General features: G+C 43.4%; 2 protein-coding genes across 3 annotated transcripts; one reads left to right on the forward strand and one right to left on the reverse strand.

Moving 5' to 3' along the window:
- The first annotated feature begins 938 nt into the window (after positions 1-938).
- Positions 939-22,325, forward strand: LOC121838648 (tripartite motif-containing protein 16-like). Its single transcript, XM_042330584.1, has 6 exons — positions 939-1,565; positions 1,993-2,088; positions 20,570-20,803; positions 21,216-21,375; positions 21,511-21,570; positions 21,808-22,325. Exons 1-6 carry the CDS (start codon positions 990-992, stop codon positions 22,308-22,310), a joined length of 1,629 nt encoding a protein of 542 aa, XP_042186518.1. The 5' UTR covers positions 939-989; the 3' UTR covers positions 22,311-22,325.
- A 197-nt stretch (positions 22,326-22,522) lies between these two features.
- On the reverse strand, positions 22,523-23,945 carry LOC112216166 (solute carrier family 15 member 5-like). Of its 2 annotated transcripts, none has more exons than XM_042330669.1 (3): positions 23,686-23,945; positions 23,288-23,474; positions 22,523-23,027 (listed from the first exon to the last, which is right to left on the reverse strand). In XM_042330669.1, the coding sequence occupies exons 1-3, from the start codon at positions 23,788-23,790 to the stop codon at positions 22,921-22,923; spliced, it is 399 nt and encodes a 132-aa protein (XP_042186603.1). In that variant the 5' UTR covers positions 23,791-23,945; the 3' UTR covers positions 22,523-22,920. The 2 variants fall into 2 exon arrangements, with proteins under 2 accessions (XP_042186603.1, XP_042186577.1); XM_042330643.1 differs by having other exon boundaries at positions 23,682-23,945.
- Between the last annotated feature and the right edge of the window lie 1,189 nt (positions 23,946-25,134).

Consider the following 25,134-nt stretch of genomic DNA (forward strand, 5'->3'; position numbering starts at 1 on the left):
ATCTTGGTCCGTGCAGATGACTGTGACCTCCTCAGACTAATTGTCCGAACGCCTAGGATATGTTCTGGAAGTTAAGATAGGAGGCATTAGTTAATTAGTTAAGTTAATTTACTAATTGCCACTTGATGAGTCCTTGATGGTAATGTCCAATACAAGGGGAAACTATGTGGAATGAAACGCAGGCCCTGAAATGCAGAACAGCCTCCATTTGTCGGAGCATGGAATCTACAAGGTGTAGAAATGTTCCACAGGGATGCTGGTCCATGCTGACCCCAATGCTTCCCACAGTTGTGTCAAAGTGGCTGGACGTCCTTTGGGTGATGGTCCATTCTTGATACACACAGGAAACTGTTGAGAATGAAAAACCCAGCAGCATTGCAGTTCTTGACACAAACCAGTGCTCCTACCTGGCACTTACTACCATGCCTAGTTCAAAAAGTACTTCAAAATGTTGTTTAACCCATTCACCCTCTGAATGGCACACATACACAATCCATGTCTCAATTGTCTCAAAGCTTCAAAATCCTTATTTAACCTGTCTCCTCCCCTTCATCTACACTGATTGAAGTGGATTTAACAAGTGACATCAATAAGGAATCATAGTTTTCACCTGGATTCACCTGGTCAGTCTATGTCATGTTCTTTATGTTTTGTACACTAAGTACACTGCTCAAAAAGGGAACACTTAAACAACACAATGTGACTCCAAGTCAATCACACTTCTGTGAAATCAAACTGTCCACTTAGGAAGCAACACTGATTGACAATAAATTTCACATGCTGTTGTGCAAATGGAATAGACTCCCTGTAGATACAGAGAACTCAGTCCAGTAGGAAGCCACTCCCTGTAGATACAGAGAACTCAGTCCAGTAGGAAGCCACTCCCTGTCCTCTGGTGTAGAGTTCCATGAAAGAAAGTCATCTTTGACACTGAAATGAAAGTAATCTTTGACACTGGCATTGCTTAACCTACGGGAGAGAGCACCAAAATGGCAGAGAATCAGGAACTGTTCTGTTGCTCCATCTGTCTGGATCTACTGAAGGATCCGGTGACTACTGCCTGTGGACACAGTTACTGTATGGGCTGTATTAAAGAAAGCTGGGATCAGGATGATCTGAAAGGTTTCTACAGCTGTCCACAGTGCAGACAGACCTTTACCCCAAGGCCTGTTCTGAAGAGAAACATTGTGCTGGCTGAAGTGGTGGAGAGTCTGAAGAAGACAGGATTCCAGGCTGCTCCCCCTCTGTGCTATGCTGGACCTGGAGATGTGGTGTGTGATTTCTGCACTGGGACCAGAAAGCAGAAAGCCCTCATGTCCTGTCTGGTGTGTCTGGCCTCTTACTGTGAGACTCACCTCCAACCTCACTATGAATCTCCTGCTTTGAAGAAGCACAAGCTGGTCAAAGCCACCGCACAACTACAGGAGAAGATCTGCTCTCATCATGACAAACTGCTGGAGGTTTTCTGTCGTACCGATCAGCAGTGTATCTGTTATCAGTGTTTGATGGATGAACATAAAGGCCATGATACAGTGTCAGCTGCAGCAGAGAGGACTGAGAAACAGGTAAGACCAGAACAACTTGTTGGTGACTGTCTGATAAACAAAGAATTTAAGATACAGTAGGAACTAAGGTTGTTTGAATATAAGATAATTCAAATGAAATCGATCCAGGGCAGAACAAATATGAATACAATATGTTAACCAAGATTCTCCAAATGTATCACCATTTTCTAAAGTCAAACACTATCATTCTGAACTTTGGACTCATGCCCTTTAATGAGTCCAAAGTTCAGTCTCAACTCCTTGATACATGTACATCTACCATAAAAACTAGAATCATTCACATAGCAACATAGAAAATATAATATTGGAAAGGGACTTCGTCAACATTTTATTCCCTATCTTCTATGGGCCCTATGTCACATTACGATACTATTGATCTACTGGACAAATCATGCTTGATGTCTCATTGAAGAGTGATTCTCGACAGAGGCAGCTGGTGATGAGTCAGCAGAAGGTCCAGCAGAGATTCCAGGAGAGAGAGAAGGAGCTGAAGGAGCTCCAACAGGCTGTGAAGTCTCTCAAGGTGAGTATTGTTGACCAGAGGGGAGACACCATTTCACTTTCTACTCCAGTCAGAGAGAGAGAGGAGAGGGGCCCCTCTTCAATCCCACTGACCCCACTATGTCTGGACCCCTTTCAGAGAATAGACTGCTTAATGTATATGAACCCAATGTATATGAACCCGGGATATGAACCTGGGATATGAACCCAGGTCTACATGGGGAGAAATCAACATCTTGACCATTACACCAAGAGGACATTCCCCGTTGGGCCGTGGGGTGACACTGATTTTGAAGTCACGTATGGGGTTATCTCATCACATAGCCTTGTGTAACTCATGTTCTCAATACATTAACATGGAGCTCTCTCTCTCTCTCTCTCTGTCTCTCTCTCTCTCTCTGTCTCTCTCTGTCTCTGTCTCTCTCTCTCTCTGTCTCTCTGTCTCTCTCACTCTCTCTCTCTCACTCTCTCTCTCTCTCTCTCTCTCTCTCTCTCTCTCTCTCTCTCTCTCTCTCTGTCTCTCTCTGTCTCTGTCTCTCTCTCTCTCTGTCTCTCTGTCTCTCTCACTCTCTCTCTCTCACTCTCTCTCTCTGTCTCTCTCTCTCTCTCTCTCTCTCACACTCTCTCTCTCTCTCTCTCTCTCTCTCTCAATTCAAATCAATTCAAAGGACTTTATGTGTATGGGAAACATATGTTTACATTGACAAAGGAAGTGAAATAGATAATAAACAAAAGTGGAAGAAACAATCAGAAATTAACTGTAAAAGTTACACTCACAAAAGTTTCAAAGGAATAGATACTTTCACATTTTAGATTTTCTAGTGCAAACAGAGTGAGCCGTGCGCCGGTGAAATGGATGTGAATGAGGGAGAGTTAAGTGTGTTGGAAGGTCTGGTGAAGAGCTCAGAACCAGAGTCTGGCATCAACGGACATGATAAAGAAGAATCTGATGCAGTAAGAGTTACATTGTTGGAGACCTGTAGTGGACTTGTCATATTTGTTTGTGTTTCTTCTGGCCAGAGGGAGTGGGCGCTCCGTGTCACACAACTTGGGTCAAGATCTGTTTCTTGCTTTGTTCTTGGGAACAGGGCACCATTGAATGGATTGATTTGTGGGATAGCGTTAAGTGTGGAGGTGGAGCAATTGAAGCTGGTGTTTGATTCCTGGTGTTTGCGTTGCCTGCCTTTTGGTGCGATGCAGACCCGGTGGTGAGCGTGGTGAAACAGAGGAGTCACTGTCAGTCATTTTGAGTTTTGAGTCTTTACCCGACAAAGTCATGTTAGGGTATATCAGTTATCCTGTTAGAGTCTTTGTGTTGAATCCACTGAGCTGTTTCAGGTGCAGCGTTTATGGTCATGTTGCAGCAGTTTGTAGGAAGGAGATTCCAAGATGTGGGAAGTGTTCAGGAGGTCATGGGAAAGAGGATTGTGTAGTTTGGTGGATAAAGTTGTGTTTCAACTGTAGGGGTGTTGCTGGGGATCAGAAGTGTCCGGTGAGAGAGAGGCAGGTTGAAACACAGCCTAGTGGTTAGAGCGTTGGACTAGTAACCGGAAGGTTGTGAGTTCAAACCCCTGAGCTGACAAGGTACAAATCTGTCGTTCTGCCCCTGAACAGGCAGTTAACCCACTGTTCCCAGGCCGTCATTGAAAATAAGAATGTGTTCTTAACTGACTTGCCTGGTTAAATAAAGGTTAAAAAAAAAAAGAAATAATTTAAAAAAAAAGAAAGGTGGATAGAGTCAGAGTTGTGCAGAAGGTGTCGTATGCTGAGGCAGTGAAGAAAGTAGAGGAGGATGGGTCAAGGGTGAGGGATCCTGAGAGGATCCCTGTGAGTAGTAGATCTGTGCAGCACAGAGGGATAGGCCAACGAGTGATATATGCTTCAGTAAGGTTGGCTTCTTAGAGTTCATAGCAATGGTTATCAACTGTACCACAGAAATGGAACGTACATCACAGAAAATAGATGTTGTGGTGGCAGCTGCAGAGAAGTATTTGGTCATACTAGATTTGATTTCAGAAGAGTTACAGGGTGTGTTGAGTGGTGGTGTCCCGTCCTCCCAGGTCATTGGCATGGTGCAGGAGCAGATTGGGTCAAAGTAGTTGAATGGGGTAGTGGGTTTTTTAATGAGTGTAGGGTTAGTTGGAAGGGTTTTATTTTTTGTATCACAAAGTAAAATAGATTTATATTACTGTCCAGTTGGGGGCAGTAATGCAACATATTGGATGCCAACCACTGTTAAACTCCAAAGAAGAAGAAATGTTATATTATGTCTATGTACAGTGTTGTAATGATGTCTCTCTCTCTGTCTCATTCCATCACTTTTGCGGTAGTTGGTTGTGTGGTTCTCTGGTTATGAATGGGGTGCTGACAGACAATCGTTGATTGATATTTATAGAGCTCTGATCAGGACAACAGTTGATTACAGGTGTATAGTTTATGAAACAGCGTCAAAGACTTGTCTTCAGAAGCTGGACAGAATCCAGTATATATCTTTAAGGATAAGTATTGGTGCATTTAAATCAACATCTGTATGTGTCTGACTAGTGGAGGCAGGTGAGATGCCTTTGGATATACGACGTAATAAATTGTCATTAGCTTATTGGGTTGAAAGGCTGTGAGGTTGAGCATCCCACTGCTACTGTTCTAGATGACTGTTGGGAATATACTAGTAGACAAGGCAGTGGTTTTGGTTGGACAGTTGGAACGCTTGCTGATGAGAGTGGTTTGAGGGAGTTGGAGGTTGGCCCTTCTGTGGTGATAGGGGATGTTCCTCCATGGTTACTCCCAGATCCTGTTGCTGATCTAACCTTGGTAGAGAAAAGGACAGATTGGTCAGAAGTCAGTGATAAAGGGAAACTGGTTGACAACTACATTGGTAGAAGTTATGCTTTTTTACCACTTTTCACAGATGGATCCAAGGACCCAGATAGTGGAGCACAGGAGCAGGAGCTTACATTCCTGAATTTGAAGTGCAGATACAGTTGAAGTCGGAAGTTTACATACACTTAGGTTGGAGTCATTAAAACTCGTTTTTCAACCACTCCACAAATTTCTTGTTAACAAACTATAGTTTTGGAAAGTCGGTTAGGACATCTACTTTGTGCATGACACAAGTAATTTTTCCAACAATTGTTTACAGACAGATTATTTCACTTATAATTCACTGTATCACAATTCCAGTGGGTCAGAAATTTACAAACAAAATTCCAGAAGAGGTGTACCTGTGGATGTATTTCAAGCCCTACCTTCAAACTCAGTGCCTCTTTGCTTGACATCATGGGAAGATCAAAAGATGTCAACCAAGAACTCCACAAGTCTGGTTCATCCTTGGGAGCAATTTCCAAATGCCTCAAGGTACCATGTTCATCTGTACAAACAATAGTATGCAAGTATAACCACCATGGGACCACGCAGCCGTCATACCGCTCAGGAAAGAGACGCGTTCTGTCTCCTAGAGATGAACGTTGGTGCGAAAAGTGCAAACCAAACCTAGAACAACAGCAAAGGACCTTGTGAAGATGCTGGAGGAAACAGGTACAAAAGTATCTATATCCACAGTAAAACAAGTCCTATATGGACATTTAACTTATAATTCACTGTATTGCAATTCCAGTGGGTCAGAGGTTTACATACACTAAGTTGACTGTGCCTTTAAACAGATTGGAAAATGCCAGAAAATGATGTCATGGCTTTAGAAGTTTCTGATAGACTAATTGACATTATTTGCGCATAACGGCTTTCTTCTGTCGAAGGAGAGGACCAAAATGCAGCGTGGTTAGAGTTCATGGTATTTTAGTAAGAGAAACTAAACATGAACACAATTGCAAAAACAACAAATGTGGCAAAACCCGAAACAGTCCTATCTGGTGCAGAGAACACAAAGACAGGAAACAACCACCCACAAATCCCAACACAAAACAAGCTACCTAAATATGGTCCCCAATCAGAGACAATGACTAACACCTGCCTCTGATTGAGAACCATATCAGGCCATACATAGAAACGGACAAACTAGACACACAACATAGAATGCCCACCCAGCTCACGTCCTGACCAACACTAAAACAAGGAAAACACAAAAGAACTATGGTCAGAACGTGACAGTACCCCCACCCCCTCAAGGTGCGGACTCCGACCGCACAACCTAAACCTATAGGGGAGAGTCTGGGTGGACATCTGTCCGCGGTGGCGGCTCTGGCACTGGACGTGGACCCCACTCCATCATTGCCTTTGTCCACCTCCTTAGCATCCTTTGAGTGGCGACCCTCGCCACCGACCTTGTCCTAGGAACCCTAACAAAGGGCCCCACTGGACTGAGGGGCAGCTCCGGACTGAGGGGCAGCTCCGGACTGAGGGGCAGCTCCGGACTGAGGGGCAGCTCGGGACTGAGGGGTAGCTCAGGACTGAGGGGTAGCTCAGGACTGAGAGATAGCTCAGGCTGGTTGACGGCTCTGGCGGCTCCTGGCTGACTGGCGGCTCTGGCGGCTCCTGGCTGACTGGCGGCTCTGGCGGCTCCTGGCTGACTGGCGGCTCTGGCGGCTCCTGGCTGACTGGCGGCTCTGGTGGCTCCTGGCTGACTGGCGGTTCTGGCGGCTCCTGGCTAACTGGCGGATCTGGCGGCTCCTGGCTGACTGGCGGCTCCTGGCTGACTGGCGGCTCTGGCGGCTCCTGACTGACTGGCGGCTCTGGCGGCTCCTGGCAGACTGGTGGCTCTGGCGGCTCCTTGCAGACTGGCGGCTCTGGCGGCTCCTTACAGACTGGCGGCTCTGGCGGCTCCTTGCAGACTCCTTGCAGATTGCAGACAGCTCTGGACAGGCGAGAGACTCTAGCAGCTCTGGACAGGCGGGAGACTCTAGCAGATCTGGACAGGCGGGAGACTCTAGCAGATCTGGACAGGCGGGAGACTCTAGCAGATCTGGACAGGCGGGAGACTCTAGCAGATCTGGACAGGCGGGAGACTCTAGCAGCTCTGGACAGGCGGGAGACTCTAGCAGCTCTGGACAAGCAGAGAGACTCTAGCAGCTCTGGACAGACGGGAGACTCTAGCAGCTCTGGACAGACGGGAGACTCTAGCAGCTCTGGACAGACGGGAGACTCTAGCAGCTCTGGACAGACGGGAGACTGTGGCAGTGCTGGACAGGCGGGAGCACCTGTAGGGCTGAAACGGAGAGACAGCCTGGTGCGGGGGGCTGCCACCGGAGGGCTGGTGCGTGGAGGTGGTACTGGATAGACCGGACCGTGCAGGCGCACTGGAGCTCTTGAGCACCGAGCCTGCCCAACCTTACCTGTTTGAATGCTCCCGGTCGCCCTGCCAGTGCGGCGATGTGGAATAGCCCGCGCTGGGCTGTGCTGGCGAACCAGGGACACCATGCATAAGGCAGGTACCATGTATGCCGGCCCAAGGAGACGCACAACAAAGGTGGTAAAACCCAAAACAGTCCTATCTGGTGCAGAGAACACAAAGACAGGAAACAACCACCCACACACCCCAACACCAATCAGAGACAATTACTAACACCTGCCTCTGATTGAGAACCATATCAGGCCACACATAGAAACGGACAAACTAGACACACAACGTAGAATGCCGACCCAGCTCACATCCTGACCAACACTAAAACAAGGATAACACAAAAGAACTATGGTCAGAACGTGACATTGAGTCAATCGGAGGTTTACCTGAGGATGTATTTCAAGGCCTACCTTCAAACTCAGTGCCTCTTTGCTTGACATCATGGGGAAATCAAAAGAAATCAGCCAAGACCTCAGAAAATTTTTTGTAGACATTCACAAGTCTGGTTCATCCTTGGGAGCAATTTCCAAATGCCTGAAAGTACCACGTTCATCTGTAACAACAATAGTACGCAAGTATAAACACCATGGGACCACGCAGCCGTCATACCACTCAGAAGGAGACGTGTTCTGTCTCCTAGAGATGAACGGACTTTGGTGCGAAAAGTGCAAATCAATCCCAGAAAAATAGCAGATTAACTTGTGAAGATGCTGGAGGCAACAGGTGCAAAAGTATCTATATCCACAGTGAAACAAGTTCTATATCGTCATAACCTCAAAGGCCGCTTAGCAAGGAAGAAGCCACTGCTCCAAAACCGCCATAAAAAAGCCAGACTACGGTTTGCAACTGCACATGGGGAAAAAGATTGTACTTTTTGGAGAAATGTCCTCTGGTCTGATGAAACAAAAATTGAACTGTTTGGCCATAATGACCATCAATATGTTTGGAGAAAAAAGGGGGAGGCTTGCAAGCCGAAGAACCCCACCCCAACCATGAAGCACAGGGGTGGCAGCATCATGTTGTGGGGGTGCTTTGCTGCAGGAGGGACTGGTGCACTTCACAAAATAGATGGCATCACGAGGGAGAAAAATTATGTGGATATATTGAAGCAACATCTCAAGACATGTTATGAATTTAAAGCTTGGTCGCAAATAGTTCTTCTAAATGGACAATGACCCCAAGCATAGTTCCAAAGTTGTGGCAAAATGGCTTAAGGACAACATAGTCAAGGTATTGGAGTGGCCATCACAAAGCCCCGACCTCAATCCTATAGAAAATGTGTGGGCAGAACTGAAAAAGCGTGTGCGAGCAAGGAGGCCTACAAACCTGACTCAGTTACACCAGCTCTGTCAGGAGCAATGGGCCAAAATTCACCCAACTTATTCTGGGAAGCTTGTGGAAGGCTACCCAAATCGTTTGACCCACGTTAAACAATTTAAAGTCAATGCTACCAAATACTAATTAAGTGTATGTAAACTTCTGACCCACTGGGAATGTGATGAAAGAAATAAAAGCTGAAATAAATAATTCTCCCTAATATTCTGACATTTCACATTCTTAAAATAAAGTGGTCATCCTAACTGACCTAAGACAGGGAATATTTACTAGGATTAAAAATCAGGAATTGTGAAATACTGAGTTTAAGTGTATTTGGCTAAGGTCTATGTAAACCTCCGACTTCAACTGTATGTAGAAAACTAACAGATGAACTGTCAGTATACTCAGTTGAACTGTTGGTGATAATAGTTGCCCTCCAGTGGGTGGAGGACGTACACCATGTTTGAATTATAGTATGCTCAGATTCTCTGTCTGTATTGAATAGTTTATCATCTGGTAAATCTAATCGGAGTGACCTACTATTGGAGGTAGCAATGTTATTATGTAGAATTGAGAGAATGGGTGTAGTAGTGAGATTCTGCAGTGTCCCAGCACATTCAGTTGTGGAAGGGAATGAAATTTGACCAGTTAACTAAAAGAGCTTTGAAACGAGATATACTTGATATTAATAAGGAGGCTGCGAATTTTCGCAGCTTTTTGTTAAAAATCGCGCAACATTTCAGCGTCCTGCTACTCATGCCAGGAATATAGTATATGCATATGATAAGTGTGTGTGTATAGAAAACACTCTGAAGTCTCTAAAACTGGTTAAATCGTGTCTGTGGCTATAACAGAACGTGTTTAGGAGTCAAAATCCTTCGAAAAACTTGTCACCAAAAACACAAAAATAATATCCATCCGCCAGTCAATGTATTGTCTAAGGCTGAAGAAAATACATGGCAATCCCCTGTAAACGCCTACAGCTTCCACACGATGTCGCCAATGCTGTCATTTAGGGGCGGCTTTATCCTTGGTTTGGCAACGTGACGCTTTTCCTTTCTTTGGGCTCACCACAGGATGTTTTGAATGTGAAAACATGGACGATGATTTCAAGACTTGCTGCTATCGAATACAGATCGCCCGTGATCAATTTAATAGATTATTAACGTTTATTAATACCTAAAGTTGGTTTAGAAAAGTAATTTGAAGTGATTTGTAAAAGTATATAGGCAACTTTTGTAATTTTAAAAAGTGACGTTGCGTCTTGTAAAGGGGCATTTTTCTGGATCAGACCGGTCTTCAGCAAATCACATTTTGGGTATACAATGACGGATTTAATCGGGAAAAAGACCCAATTGTGATGTTTATGTGACATATAGGAGTGCCAAGAAAGAAGCTCGTCAAAGGTAATGAATGTTTTATATTTTATTTCTGCGTTTTGGGTAGCGCCGGCTACCGCAAAATCTGTTGTTTTGTTGACGGTCTGGTATTCTGGGGGGTGTATGCTATCAGATATTAGCTTCTCATGCTTTCGCCGAAAAGCATTTTACAAATCTGACTTGGTGGCTAGATTCACAACGAGTGTAGCTTTAATTCAGTACCTTGTATGTGTGTTTTTATGAAAGTTTGAGTTTTATCGAAAACTTTCGGTGGCGCTCTAAAATATCCGCTGATTTGATCCCGCCACAGGAACATCCTCCCTAACAAGTTTTAATGTTCCACTGGGTAGAGGTGAGGCCAAATGTAAGATCAGAGCCATTTTGATAGATGGTAGAAGAGATGGGACTGAGCACAAGGACCGGCATTTATATGCCCTCCAAAGAAAGTTTGGTGGACCAAGATTCAAAGGTCAGATTATGAAGGAAGAGGTGGTGTTTACTTGATTGTGTTTAGGACGTTGTACATTGAACTGGTCCTTACATCTGGTTGGCTGCATGTGAATGGTTTGTGTCTGGAGGGTATTGTCAATGAAACGGTGGAGCTTGTGTTGTTATATTGTTGTAAGGATGTTGAAGAGAGGCAAAGATTGAAGTGTAGGGTAATTGAGGTTGGGGGGGTTTGGAAGGAATTTTGGGGATGGGGAGGGTCTATTAGAAGTTACTTGGGCTCTTTTTATTCTCTCAGAAGTACTGAGTTTGGTAGGAGGATTTAGAAATGTTGTAAACTGTGATTGAACACACTCCAGCATAGTAGGTGACGCCATGCACCTTTAACGTTGGTTTGCGGACCGCCTTTATATCATAGAAGAAGATGTTGGTCTTTGAGGCTTTTGTGGTTCGTGAGGAGGGTTACACGGAACCCAAACTGGCTGCGCACGTGCGTCATCGTGCATACAGTGGGGCAAAAAAGTATTTAGTCAGCCACCAATTGTGCAAGTTCTCCCACTTAAAAGATGAGAGAGGCCTGTAATTTTCATCATAGGTAGACTTCAACTATGACAGATAAAATGAGGGGGAAAAATCCAGAAAATCACATTGTAGGATTTTTAATGAATTTATTTGCAAATTATGGTGGAAAATAAGTATTTGGTCAATTTTTTTATTTATTTTTTTATTTTACCTTCATTTAACCAGGCAAGTCAGTTAAGAACAAATTCTTATTTTCAATGACGGCCTAGGAACAGTGGGTTAACTGCCTGTTCAGGGGCAGAACGACAGATTTGTACCTTGTCAGCTCAGGGGTTTGAACTTGCAACCTTCCGGTTATTAGTCCAACGCTCTAACCACTAGGCTACCCTGCCGCCCCGACATGACAATAACAAAAGTTTATATCAATACTTTGTTATATACCCTTTGTTGGCAATGACAGAGGTCAAACGTTTTCTGTAAGTCTTCACAAGGTTTTCACACACTGTTGCTGGTATTTTGGCCCATTCCTCCATGCAGATCTCCTCTAGAGCAGTGATGTTTTGGGGCTGTTGCTGGGAAACATGGACTTTCAACTCCCTCCAAAGATTTTCTATGGGGTTGAGATCTGGAGACTGGCTAGGCCACTCCAGGACCTTGAAATGCTTCTTACGAAGCCACTCCTTCGTTGCCCGGGCGGTGTGTTTGGGATCATTGTCATGCTGAAAGACCCAGCCACGGTTCATCTTCAATGCCCTTGCTTATGAAAGGAGGTTTTCACTCAAAATCTCAAGATACATGGCCCCGTTCATTCTTTCCTTTACATGGATCAGTCGTCCTGGTCCCTTTGCAGAAAAACAGCCCCAAAGCATGATGTTTCCACCCCCATGCTTCACAGTAAGTATGGTGTTCTTTGGATGCAACTCAGCATTCTTTGTCCTCCAAACACGACAAGTTGAGTTTTTACCAAAAAGCTTTATTTTGGTTTCATCTGACCATATGACATTCTCCCAATCTTCTTCTGGATCATCCAAATGCTTTCTAGCAAACTTCAGCACTGCAGGATTTGAGTCCCTGGCGGCGTAGTGTGTTACTGATGGTAGGCTTTGTTACTTTAGTCCCAGCTCTCTGCAGGTCATTCACTAGGTCCCCCCGTGTGGTTTTGGGATTTTTGCTCACCGTTCTTGTGATCATTTTGACCCCACAGGGTGAGATCTTGCGTGGAGCCCCAGATCGAGGGAGATTATCAGTGGTCTTGTACGTCTTCCATTTCCTAATAATTGCTCCCACAGTTGATTTCTTCAAACCAAGCTGCTTACCTATTGCAGATTCTGTCTTCCCAGCCTGGTGCAGGTCTACAATTTTGTTTCTGGTGTTCTTTGACAGCTCTTTGGTCTTGGCCATAGTGGAGTTTGGAGTGTGACTGTTTGAGGTTGTGGACAGGTGTCTTTTATACTGATAAGAAGTTCAAACAGGTGCCATTAATACAGGTAACGAGTGGAGGGCAGAGGAGCCTCTTAAAGAAGAAGTTATAGGTCTGTGAGAGCCAGAAATCTTGCTTGTTTGTAGGTGACCAAATACTTATTTTCCACCATAATTTGCAAATAAATTCATTAAAAATCCTACATTGTGATTTTCTGGATTTTTTTTTCTCATTTTGTCTGTCATAGTTGAAGTGTACCTATGATGAAAATTACAGGCCTCTCTCGTCTTTTTAAGTGGGAGAACTTGCACAATTGGTGGCTGACTAAATACCTTTTTGCCCCACTGTAAATGTATTTTGTCCTCACACACCAAACGCGATCACGACACGCAGGTTAAAATATCAAAACAAACAGAACCAATTATATTAATTTGGGGACAGGTCGAAAAACATTACACATGTATGGCAATTTAGCTTAGCTAGTTTGCACTTGCTAGCTAATTTGTCCTGGGATATAAACATTGAGTTGTTATTTTACTTGAAATGCACAAGTGCCACTACTCCGCCAATTAATCCACACATAAAACAGTCAACCGAATTGTTTCTAGTCATCTTTCCTCCTTCCAGGCTTTTTCTTCTCTTGACTTTATATTACGATTGTCAACTTTCATAAATACTTAATTATGTAATCACTAATAAGAGGCCTTATTTTAGGACATTTCACCCTGCCAGCTCCTATTAGTTGTATTGAACACTGTGGCACCAACTCACCTTCTGAAAGTTCTATTCCCAGTCCATTGATCTGCGTCACAATGTCAGCTTCACTATTGTTATCAATTAGACCATTAGCCCCCCTAAAATATTAATTAGCCCCCTCTAAATAATTCAATATATCAGTAAATATATTTGATCTGTGATTTTTTTTTTCTGTCAACCGTTCCATCGCTTTTTAAAATTCTTTCCGGGCTGGCACTAGGACCTGGGGGAGGCTGCTGCTGCAGAGGCTACTGCACACACTAGTGACTGTTAGGTCTACTTGTCGCTCACATTTTGGTTAACGTTAGCTGTGGCTTGAGACTGCTAGCTAACAGTAAACGGCTCTGACAGCACAGTTTCATGCAGATAGGCTATGATGTGAATTTCTGGTAAGTTAGAATAGAGAGAGAGTATTCACTACTATAGACTTTGGTCATAATCAAAGCTTTGTTAACCAAAACGTTTTATGTGAGGCTGCCTGTAAGTTACAATGTAACAGACGTTGCGAGCTAGCTAACGGTAACGTTAACGGTATCTTTTAAATTCAACATAAGTTATGTGGTGATGATATTTAGTTAACGTTGTATTTAATGTAGTTTTGCTCTCTGTGCCCGGCTATAAATGAGACAGATGATATAACATCATGTACATATCTTTTCGTACTCCATTGCTTTCATTCAGTAGGCCATAGCAAAACAATTATCAGTAGGTCATGTGTAGAAAAGGGGAAATAGTGTTAATCACAGCTTTCTGCTTTCCATGTAGAATTTTACGGCAAAAACATAAAATTTGATTATTTTGACAGTAATGGCTGCAAAAATTGGAAAAAAGCTTTGTTTATCTTTGGCAAACATGAGATGGCACAAACACACAGAGACAGTGTTGTGGCATGGCAAAGCTACCAGGCAACTAGCACTCATGGGAACATTGCTCAGATTTTAACATCTGACCATGCTTGTGATATTGCAGAGAGAAGGGAGTATCTGAGGAGAATTGTTGTGGTCACATCAATGTTAGGAAGACAGGGACTCTCTTTCCGTGCCAATGATACATCTAGTGAAAGCACAAATAGAGGGAACTTTTTTGAAAGTATGGAGCTTTTGAAGGAGTTTGACCCTTTCCTGCAAAGGTACAATACTCCATCAAATGGGACGTCTCTCTCTCCAGAATCTCAGAATGACATGATCGAATGCTGTGCTCAAGAGATTACGGACACCATGGTCTCTGAGATGTCAACGTCTGGAATGTATACCATTATGGCGGATGAGGCCAGAGATGCCCAGTCTGAACTGTTGGCTCTGTGTGTATGTGACAGAGGGGACAGTTAAGGAGCATTTACTAGCACTAGCAGAAATCAAGTCATTTGATGCCCAATCGATAGCAAATGAGTTGCAACAGCAGCTCCAGATGAGAGAGGTAGCAGGCCTAAAGTGCGTTGACCTATGATGGGGGTAGCAGGCCTAAAGTGTGTTGAACAGACATATGATGGTGCAGCTGTCATGAGTGGGTCCAAAGGAGGTGTGCAAGCACATTTCAGAGTGCTGCATCCGGAGACAATTAATGTACATTGCTTTGCTCATGAGCTTAATTTGGTGTTGTGTCATACTTACAGGGCTATTCCAGAGGCTGCTGAGTTTTTCAGTTTCTTGGAGAATGTGTATTTGTTTTTCAGTAAATCCCTATGTAACCAATGTTAATTTTACTCTCCTTGTGTTGTGTTTTGTCCAAATAAATCACCCCAGCCAGTGGTCCCAGTTGAGCATAATTTATTATCTGTTGTTCAATAGGAAACAGCTCGTTAGTTGTGCAGGGCTTAATGATATTGATGGTTGTCGATGGTAAAAATCTGTAGCATGAAAACAACTTTGTTAGCAGTGTGCTTATGTGACCACCACACCGGTGCATGCTAGCTAACACAGTCATATACAGCAATCATATACCAAAGCACATCCCAGAAAGCCCCTCAATCCCTAACAGGTACCATTACCGACACAGACGCTCTTTTCCAGAGCCACGTTAAGCGTTAAGTGCCTAAATCTGCCTAAAAAAGGCGATTGACAGATTCTTCACCTGTTCTGCTCAGGGATTCGAACCAGCCACCTTTCAGTTACTGCTCAACGCTCTTAACAGCGAGATTACAAACCACTAAGTGTTAAACCCAAAAGGTAAATGGTAGTAGATAAATGGTAGCTGGTTAAATAAAAGACTGTTGTTATAACTTCCAGACTGCCATTGTTTAGGGGAAATAAGGACATCTCTAATAGATGTATTTAATTTAATGGTTTGAAGTTGTACACCATTTTAATCAGGATAACCTATTATTTCTAATGATGTAGGTTTGGGTAGCGTACAATGCTGTTACCAATTGCTGGTAAACTTCAATAAAAAACCTTTACTCCTGAAACTCTGAGGTTGTCCCACTGTGTCCTAAAGGGGAAATACAGGTATGTCTGTTTATTTCACTAAATATCTCACAATGAGTATATTTAGATGTATTCATGTCGGACACCATTTAATCAGGATAATCTCCTCTTTCTAATGACATAAGTTTGGGCAGCGTACTCTGCTGTCATTGATCGCTAGACCAGAAATAGCCGGAAGTTGCCCGTTCTTTTCCTGGTAATGCAGACAAACACACTTGGTACCATTGAGGTGCGGATGGTTACTTTCTACACCAGTTGTTATTATAATATATTTTTTCCAGTTTTGTCCTAAAACAGATTTTAGTGGTAAAATAAAAAGGAAGACATTTTTTTGGTGCCATTTAGGGAAAATGGAATTGGGTTTGTGGCTGGATCAGCAGCTCTTCATCATGTGGCCAGAGAGACTCAATACAACAGGGGTCTCTGATTTCTATGCTGCAGTACTGAGGGCCTGGCAGCTGCTGAGACCCACACGAGACGGGGGTGTGGTGCCTGGGCCGTGGGTATGGGAGGAGACCATCTTCCACAACCCACTGATCACTGGGTTTGGTGGACCTGGAGAGCAGGGTGGCAGCGTTCTGACTCAGCAGCACAGAGGCTACTGTACCGTACGGAAGTGGGCTTAGAGGGGGTGAAGGGGCATCAGTGGTAGGGGATTGTGGGGCTGAGAGCATGGCAGAGTATAGGTGGAGGGTGGTCTATCAGCTCCCAGTGCTGGAAAGGTCAGGGGTCATCCAGTGGAGGGTATTACATGGAGCCCTGGACACCAATAGCTGGTTGGCTCGGGTTGACATGGGAGTTGTGGAGGGGTGTCTTCTGCAATGACAGACTGTTTATCTTTTTTTTGTGTGTTGCCAGGGTAATGCCATTACTGTTGACACCGGAGGCTCGGAGAGTTTTACAAAATTATCAACAATGTGGAGATGTTTCAGGAGGTATGGGGGCTCAGGGGGGCTGTCTATACGGCTGGAGAGGAGGGGTTGGATGTACGGTTGTAATGTGGTGCTGGATGATGTACTGTGGCATTGGGTACTGTATAATGTGATTGTGTGGAGGTTGTGGTGGCACACAATGTGTTTTTAGGAGGGGTTAGTGTAATGAGGTTGGCAAGTCATTCTCTCACTCTCTCTTTATCTCTCTCAATTCAATTCAAGGGGCTTTATTGGCATGGGAAACATTAACATTGCCAAAGCAAGTGAGGTAGATAATATACAAAAGTGAAATAAACAATAAAAATTACCAGTAAACCTTACACATACAGAAGTTTCAAAACAATAAAGACATTACAAATGTCATACTACGTATATATACAGTGTTGCAATGATGTACAAATGGTTAAAGTACACAAGGGAAAATAAAAAGCATAAATATGGGTTGTATTTACAATGGTGTTTGTTCTTCACTGGTTGCCCTTTTCTTGTGGCAATAGGTCACAAATCTTGCTGCTGTGATGGCACACTGTGGAATTTCACCCAGTAGATATGGGAGTTTATCAAAATTGGGTTTGTTTTCAAATTCTTTGTGGATCTGTGTAATCTGAGGGAAATGTGTCTCTAATATGGTCATACATTGGACAAGAGGTTAGGAAGTGCATCTCAGTTTCCACCTCATTTTGTGGGCAGTGTGCACATAGCCTGTCTTCTCTTGAGAGCCATGTCTGCCTACGGCGGCCTTTTTCAATAGCAAGGCTATGCTCACTGAGTCTGTACATAGTCAAAGCTTCCCTTAAGTTTGGGTCAGTCACAGTGGTCAGGTATTCTGCCACTGTGTACTCTCTGTTTAGGGCCAAATAGAATTCTAGTTTGCTCTGTTTTTTTGTTAATTCTTTCCAATGTGTCAAGTAATTATCTTTTTGTTTTCTCATGATTTGATTGGGTCTAATTGTGTTGCTGTCCTGGGGCTCTGTGGGGTGTGTTTGTGTTTGTGAACAGAGCCCCAGGACCAGCTTGCTTAGGGGACTCTTCTCCAGGTTAATCTCTCTGTAGGTGATGGCGTTGTTATGGAAGGTTTGGGAATCGCTTCCTTTTAGGTGGTTGTAGAATTTAATGGCTCTTTTCTGGATTTTGATAATTAGTGGGTATCAGCCTAATTCTGCTCTGCATGCATTATTTGATATTCTACGTTGTACATGGAGGATATTTTTGCAGAATTCTGCATGCAGAGTCTCAATTTGGTGTTTGGCCCATTTTGTGAAGTCTTGGTTGGTGAGTAGTGTCGTGGAAATTTCCTCTATTTACCAAATCATGGGAGCAAACCACACACACAAGTCAGAGTTAGTTATCAACGTCCATTTTTAATTATATAAGCTCTATAGCATTTTGACTTTCAACAGTTCAGTATCTCTAATGAAAAGTTGAGAGTCCCCACACAATGGCAAAATGGGATCCTTTATAGCAAAGATCACACATAGTCAGACAGCATAGACATAATTCATCGTTCAGCTTAGTCTCCTTTCCCAAACCCCAGAACCATAAACCAATCCTCCATATCAACAGGCATATATCAAATTGTCATTTAGATACAACCAACTCTAAATACAACCAAACCTGGACAAGCTCACGGAGAGGAGAGTGAGGCTATAGGTTAAGATAAAAGGGAGCATGAGAATGATTCCAGACACTGCCACCCTCCTTTCCCCACAAGAAAAAGGTAGGGAGTAAAAGATATGTTTACATGTTTACATGATGACACTTTGACCTCTCCCCTCTCAGCGGCCCATGCAACTTAGTCTTGACATAGAACAGATAACTGCAACCTCGCCACAGTATTATACAAAAATACCATTCTGATGAGAAGTAACTTACACACATTAGATGAATATAAAACATCTTACATATGTTACCAACAAATTCTGAATCTTCCACGACAGTAGACCCCAGACCTCACAACCATAAAGGGCAATGGGCTCTATGACTGATTCAAGTATTTTTAGCCAGATCCTAATTGGTATGTTGAATTTTATGTTCCTTTTGATGGCATAGAATGCCCTTGCCTTCTCTCAGATCGTTCACAGCTTTGTGGAAGTTACCTGTGGCGCTGATGTTTAGGCCAAGGTATGTATCGTTTTTTGTGTGCTCTAGGGCAATTGTGTCTAGATGGAATTTGTATTTGTGGTCCTGGCAACTGGACCTTTTTTGGAACACCATTATTTTGGTCTTACTGATATTTACTGTCAGGGCCCAGGTCTGGCAGAATCTGTGCAGAATATCTAGGTGCTGCTGTAGGCCCTCCTTGGTTGGTGACAGAAGCACCAGATCATCAGCAAACAGTAGACATTTGACTTCAGATTCTAGTAGGGTGAGGCCGGGTGCTGCAGACTTTTCTAGTGCCCGCGCCATTCAGTTGATATATGTGTTAAAGACATATACACCACTTTCCATCAATTTGTATAGCAGACCCTCATGCCAAATTGAGTCGAAGGCTTTTTTTAAATCAACAAAGCGTGAGAGGACTTTGCCTTTGTTTTGGTTTGTTTGGTTGTAAATTAGGGTGTGCAGGGTGAATACGTGGTCTGTTGTACGGTAATTTGGTAAAAAGCCCATTTGACATTTGCTCAGTACATTGTTTTCATTGAGGAAATGTACGAGTCTGCTGTTAATGATAATGCAGAGGATTTTCCCAAGGTTACTGTTGACGCATATCCCATGGTAGTTATTGGGGTCAAATTTGTCTCCACTTTCCACTGGGCTGACTGTGAACGTTCTGAGAGACTGGGTTGAGGTCAGTGATAAAGTAGTCTACAGTACTACTGCCAAGAGATGAGCTATAGGTGTACCTACTATAGGAATCCCCTCGAAGCCTACCATTGACTATGTACATACCCAGCGTTCAACAGAGCTGCAAGAGTTGTGACCCGTTTTTGTTGATTATGTTGTCATAGTTGTGCCTAGGAGGGCATATGTGGGAGGGAATGCTGTCACCTGCAGGCAGGTGTTTGTCCCCCTGTGTGCTGAGGGTGTGGGACTACCATAAATTTCAAATAAATGTATTAAAAATCCTACAATGTGATTTTCTGGATTTTTTTTTCTCATTTTGTCTGTCATAGTTGAAGTGTACCTATGGTGAAAATTACAGGCCTCTCTCATATTTTTAAGTGGGAGAACTTGCACAATTGGTGGCTGACTAAATACTTTTTTGCCCCACTGTATATTAGCTGACTCAGAGTACTCATTGTCAAGTATCCTGAGTTTCCACCCCTCGTTAACACCCCCTCTCTTAACAAAGGGGTAGTGTGCTAATATAGCACTGTGCCATGCCAGGGGATGGTTTATGTGGAAGATAAGGTTGCTGATGTTCCCATTTTTGTAATAGTCAGCTAAATGTGTCTCTTGATTTTCCATAAGGAGCTTAATTTTGTAATCTTTTCTTGCCTTATCATTCTTTACATACACAGGGTACTGTATTTTAATTACCCCTTTAATTACCTCTGCAGGAGGCAGCTTCTAAGGCCTCTCCATTTGGTTGGAGTAGACTGTTTGACTCTCCTGCCATTGTTGAGCTAATGGGCTTCGACACCTCTCACTTGGCACGTCAGTGCTAGTTGAAGTTGTATCAAGTTTGGTGGTCTTAACTTAGCATTCAGTCCTTATAAAGTAATGTAGTATATTTTTCTTCTTGGCTTTTGGAAATAAAATAGAGTTTCAGACTAAACATTACTCACTCAGTTCCAGGTTGGGTGGTGTTTTCAGGTTTCTGTTGTTTTCCAGAGAGTTTGCTGTGTAGAATAATAATCCTTGGTAGTTGTAAATCTTCCAGGTGATTCCGTAATTCCGTCCAAAATCAGGTTATAGCTTTTGAGTTTTGATTTGAAGTTAAGGTTATGTTGTAGAGGGTAGCATCCTGTATATGTTCCTGACAAAAAAAATCCAAGTTTATCTAACTCTAAATCTATATTTTTTAAAGAAAATGCTGAAAAATGCAGGAGCTCATCTGCTCTCTCTTAACAGCACTCTGCACAGTCAGCAGTGGAGGACAGTGAGAAGATCTTCACTGAGCTGATCCGCTTCATTGAGAGAAGGCGCTCTGAGGTGAAGAAGCTGATCAGAGCCCAAGAGAAGGTTCATGTGAGTCAAGCTGAAGGACTCCTGGAGCAACTGAAGCAGGAGATAGCAGAGCTGAGGAAGAGAAACACTGAGCTGGAGCAGCTCTCACACACAGAGGATCACATCCATTTCCTCCAGGTAACTAAACTGCCTTGTTTACATGTGATATGAAATTAACTTAATGTGAAAATATTCATCTCAATCATTATGTTGTCCTGTCCCTCTCTCCTACTCTCTGTCTCTCTCTCCGTCCCTCTCTCTGTCCCTCGCTCTCTGTCACCCTCTCGCTCTCTGTCCCCCTCTGTCCCCCGTCCCTCTTTGTCTCTGTCCCCCGCCCCTCTTTGTCTCTGTCCCTTTCTCTCTCTGTCCCCCTTTGTCCCCCATCCCTCTTTGTCTGTGTCTCTGTCTCTCTCTGTCTCTCTGTCTCTCTCTCTCTCTCTGTCCCTCTCTCTCTCTGTCCCTCTGTCCCCCTGTCTCTCTCTGTCCCTCTCTCGCTCTCTCTGTGTCCCTCTGTCTCTGTCCCCCTGTCTCTGTCTCTCTCTCTCTCCAGAGTTTTCAGTCTCTCTCCAGTATCAGTCTATCTTCAGACTTACCCAGCATTGTTGTCCGTCCTCTTCAGTACTTTAGAGATGTGAGTAAGACTGTGTCTGAACTGAGAGAGAAACTAGAAGACTTCCTTAAAGGAGAATGGACCAAGATCTCCACTACAGGTGTGTTGAAAATAATAAGAACATCAACTAGAGACCATTGAAAGTTCCCTACTAGTCATATACATGTGTATACATGTGGAATATGGTATGATGATAAAATTCCCTCTCTCTGTCAATGTGTTTGTGTGTCTGTAGTGAATATAGTGGATGTTGTACTGCCTCTAGAGCCCAAGACCAGAGAACAGTTGTTACAATGTGAGTATTTTTATTCTGAAGTAACTAACAGTCTCTTTTTTACTGATACTCCTAACAATCCCTCTAGAAATATATAGCAATAGTAGATCTAATCAAAGACTGGGTATCTATCTGACTCCTCATATTTCTCTGATTTGATTTCTGCTGTGCTCTAATCAAAGACAGGGTAGGGACAGTATCTGACTTAACTTATTGTTCTAACTCTCCTCATTGGTCTCTGCTCTGCTCTTCTCCCAGATTCCTGTCAGCTCACTCTGGACCCAAACACAGCAGGCACACAACTCTCTCTGTCTGAAGGGAACAGAAAGGTGACCTGTACAGGCAAAGTCCAACCATATCCTGACCATCCAGACAGATTCACCATCTACTACCAGGTTCTGTGTAGAGAGGGTCTGTCTGGACGCTGTTACTGGGAGGTGGAGTGGAGTGGTGATGTTATTACAGGAGTCTCCTATAAAGACATCAGCAGAACAGAGACATATGGACACAATCACAAGTCCTGGAGTTTAAAGTGCTTTAAAGGTGGTTATTGTTTCAGACACAATAATGTTGTGACTAAAGTATCAGGCCCTCAGTCCTCCAGAGTAGGAGTGTACCTGGATCACAAGGCAGGTACTCTGTCCTTCTACAGTGTCTCTGACACAATGACCCTCCTCCACAGAGTCCAGACAACTTTCACTCAGCCCCTCTATCCTGGGTTTTGGCTCTGGTATAGTACTGCTAAGCTGGTTAAACTGTAGTAGGGTCCACATAGATACTAGTCATGCTGGTGTAGTCTATTGCTGAGCTGGTTAAACTGTAGTAGGGTCCACATAGATACTAGTCATGCTGGTGTAGTCTATAGCTGAGCTGGTTAAACTGTAGTAGGGTCCACATAGATACTAGTCATGCTGGTGTAGTCTATTGCTGAGCTGGTTAAACTGTAGTAGGGTCGACATAGATACTAGTCATGCTGGTGTAGTCTATTGCTGAGCTGGTTAAACTGTAGTAGGGTCCACATAGATACTAGTCATGCTGTTGTAGTCTATAGCTGAGCTGGTTAAACTGTAGTAGGGTCCACATAGATACTAGTCATGCTTGTGGTGATGGTCCCCAGATGTGACGATTCATTCTGCTCTGTTTTTATTTAATTTCTTTGATATTTTTGATATAATTTGACATTCAGAAACTTCATTTATTAAAATGCTTTATATTAATGTTTTAATCCTGTACATTTCCATGAATCATGATGTATGGTGTTGATGTATATGGTTGTCATTTAGAACCATTGATATGTTTTCTCAATTGGTTCTCTGTCTCTATGTAATTCTCCTCAGTGGCATTGAACAGGTAGTATCACCAACTAACTAACTAAACTATATGGAACAGGTAGTATCCGTCAGAGGATACTGTATTCCTGTGGACCTCAAACAGGCCCGCCACCAGGACAGACAGGGACGCACAGGCATGACCCATCGCTGAGAGAGGAGAGGAGAGGAGAGGAGAGGAGAGGAGAGGAGAGGGAGAGGAGAGGAGAGGAGAGGAGAGGAGAGGAGAGGGAGAGGAGAGGAGAGGAGAGGAGAGGAGAGGAGAGGAGAGGAGAGGAGAGGAGAGAGACATTAACATTGACTGAGTCACTGAAGAGGATGGTATTAGTGTGTGCATGCTTGCGTGTGTGCTGTGTGTATCTGTGTGCTGTGTGTGTGTATCTGTGTGTGTGCCGTGTGTGCATGCCTACTGATAACTCTGGCGGGGGAGAAGGGTGTTTTCTCCATGGACAGGTAGCAGGAGGTGACACACTCCATGAGAGGGACTAGCAGCAGCAGAGGTAGGATGCTGATGAGGTTCATGGCACCGATGGGCAGGAGGAAGCCATTCAGGTGCAGGTTAGAGTTCATGGTCTGAATGTAGTAACCTGATGGAATCTGTGGAAGAGGTCAGGCTAATAACAGATTCTATGGCAACCTTTTGGATCATAAATAAGCATTATAGATTTGCCTTTTTTACCCCGAATATCTGAAAAATTATGTATTTGCACTTTCCACTGAAATTAAACAAGGACCTGAAAATGTTGTAAAAATCTCCTGTGAAGCATGTCAGTGAACAGGCCTGATGTTCTCCATTACATTGACCTGCCTGAGTGATGCAGGCGCGGTACAGTATCTGCAAGCCGTACAGGGGGAAGAGCCTTGCCAGGACCTTGACGTTCTCCACGTGTGTCTCACTGTAGCACCCCCCCATTGTTCTCCTTGGCGCGGTCCAGCCAGCTGGCTACGTCTCCACTCAGGGAGGCGGTAGTGCAGGCAGCACATCTTCAGAGAGTTCAGGAACACCCCCAGAGTGGTGTCGTGTCTTTGGCTATGCCGGATTAAGTGATATGACATGCTATTCTATAAAATAATTAATATATTATATATATTAATGTTGATTGATGTATTTATATATCAATCAATCATGTAAATGTAATTAACTAGAGAGTCGGGGCACCACAAAATAATATTTATAGAGCTTTTATCTTCCGAATAAACTCTTAAAGACCTAGTAATATTTTATATCAATAGCAGTCAATATTTAATCGTCACCTTAAATTCAGTCTCATCTGAAAGATGTAAATTCTTGGTTATCTTCACGAACCCTGGCTAACAAGTTGAATCACAAATACAAAATTGGGTTTCATAATTTATTCACTAAATACCTAACTAATCACACAGAATTACATATACACAGAATTAATCATACCTTGATTACAAATTACGTCATAAAGGAAAACGTCCCTAGCGGACGGAAGAGATTTGACAGCTGGTTACACAAAAGAAGGGCTGGGTTTGAGTGAAAGAGCGGGAAGACTGAGGACCAAAGGAAGAAGCTGTGCTATCGTAAATACAGTATTTTTTGCATTCTAAATTACCGCCCATTTGGAAAAGGAAAATGCAATAAATATTTACTCTGAGCTGCGCTTCGGTAGGTTGGTGGTAGATGGAAGGCCGTGTTGCCAAACCGAGTCCTTTGAAGAATGTCTCTGGTGGTCAATTGGATACGTTGTAGTAACGTCGTTGTGTGATAGACGGGATACTCTGTCTGATCCTTCCTAAGTTTGCAGCTGCTGTTTGCAGCTGCTGTTGCTAACTCAACGGCTAGGAGGTATCACTTCTGTAGTGAATAAGAGTTCAAAATTCATACCATTCGCAACCAAAGCTCATGCTGATATTGGCTTCGTTCTGTAGTTATTATCTGAACCATTCTGACATCGGACCGTCGTCCTCACATCCTTGGAACAGGAGGTTATATTTTCGTCAAGGGCTTATATAGTGGAGGGAGAAAAGGGGTGTGTTTCATAGTCTCTTCACGTAGGCGGGCCACGTAGGCGGGCCACTGAGTCGGGCCTAATTCGGGCCTAATTCACCCATGAAAACCCAATTCTCACATTTTTAGAAGGTAAAATCACATTTCATCCCATCACAAATAATTTCATATTTAAATTGAACAACAATTCCATGTGAATCTGATAACTCTGATGTGTAGACTTTCCACTGCGGAGTTTATGTCATCTTATTATTGATGAGAATGTATCAGATGACAACCGAA

Source organism: Oncorhynchus tshawytscha, linkage group LG01 (assembly GCF_018296145.1).
Source record: "Oncorhynchus tshawytscha isolate Ot180627B linkage group LG01, Otsh_v2.0, whole genome shotgun sequence".
NCBI classification, from domain to species: domain Eukaryota; kingdom Metazoa; phylum Chordata; class Actinopteri; order Salmoniformes; family Salmonidae; genus Oncorhynchus; species Oncorhynchus tshawytscha.

What these genes read in the sequence shown, in the direction of transcription:
- LOC121838648 (XM_042330584.1), top strand. Translation starts at nt 990, where the DNA reads ATGGCAGAGAATCAGGAACTGTTCTGTTGCTCCATCTGTCTGGATCTA. An exon ending in AGGCTGTGAAGTCTCTCAAG is followed by an intron (nt 2,089 to 20,569) that starts GTGAGTATTGTT and finishes CTCTCTTAACAG; the next exon opens with CACTCTGCACAGTCAGCAGT. An exon ending in CAGAGAACAGTTGTTACAAT is followed by an intron (nt 21,571 to 21,807) that starts GTGAGTATTTTT and finishes CTCTTCTCCCAG; the next exon opens with ATTCCTGTCAGCTCACTCTG.
- LOC112216166 (XM_042330643.1), bottom strand. Translation starts at nt 23,933, where the DNA reads ATGTCATATCACTTAATCCGGCATAGCCAAAGACACGACACCACTCTG. An exon ending in CGCCTGCATCACTCAGGCAG is followed by an intron (nt 23,475 to 23,681) that starts GTCAATGTAATG and finishes CCTCTTCCACAG; the next exon opens with ATTCCATCAGGTTACTACAT. An exon ending in CTCCCCCGCCAGAGTTATCA is followed by an intron (nt 23,028 to 23,287) that starts GTAGGCATGCAC and finishes CTCCTCTCTCAG; the next exon opens with CGATGGGTCATGCCTGTGCG.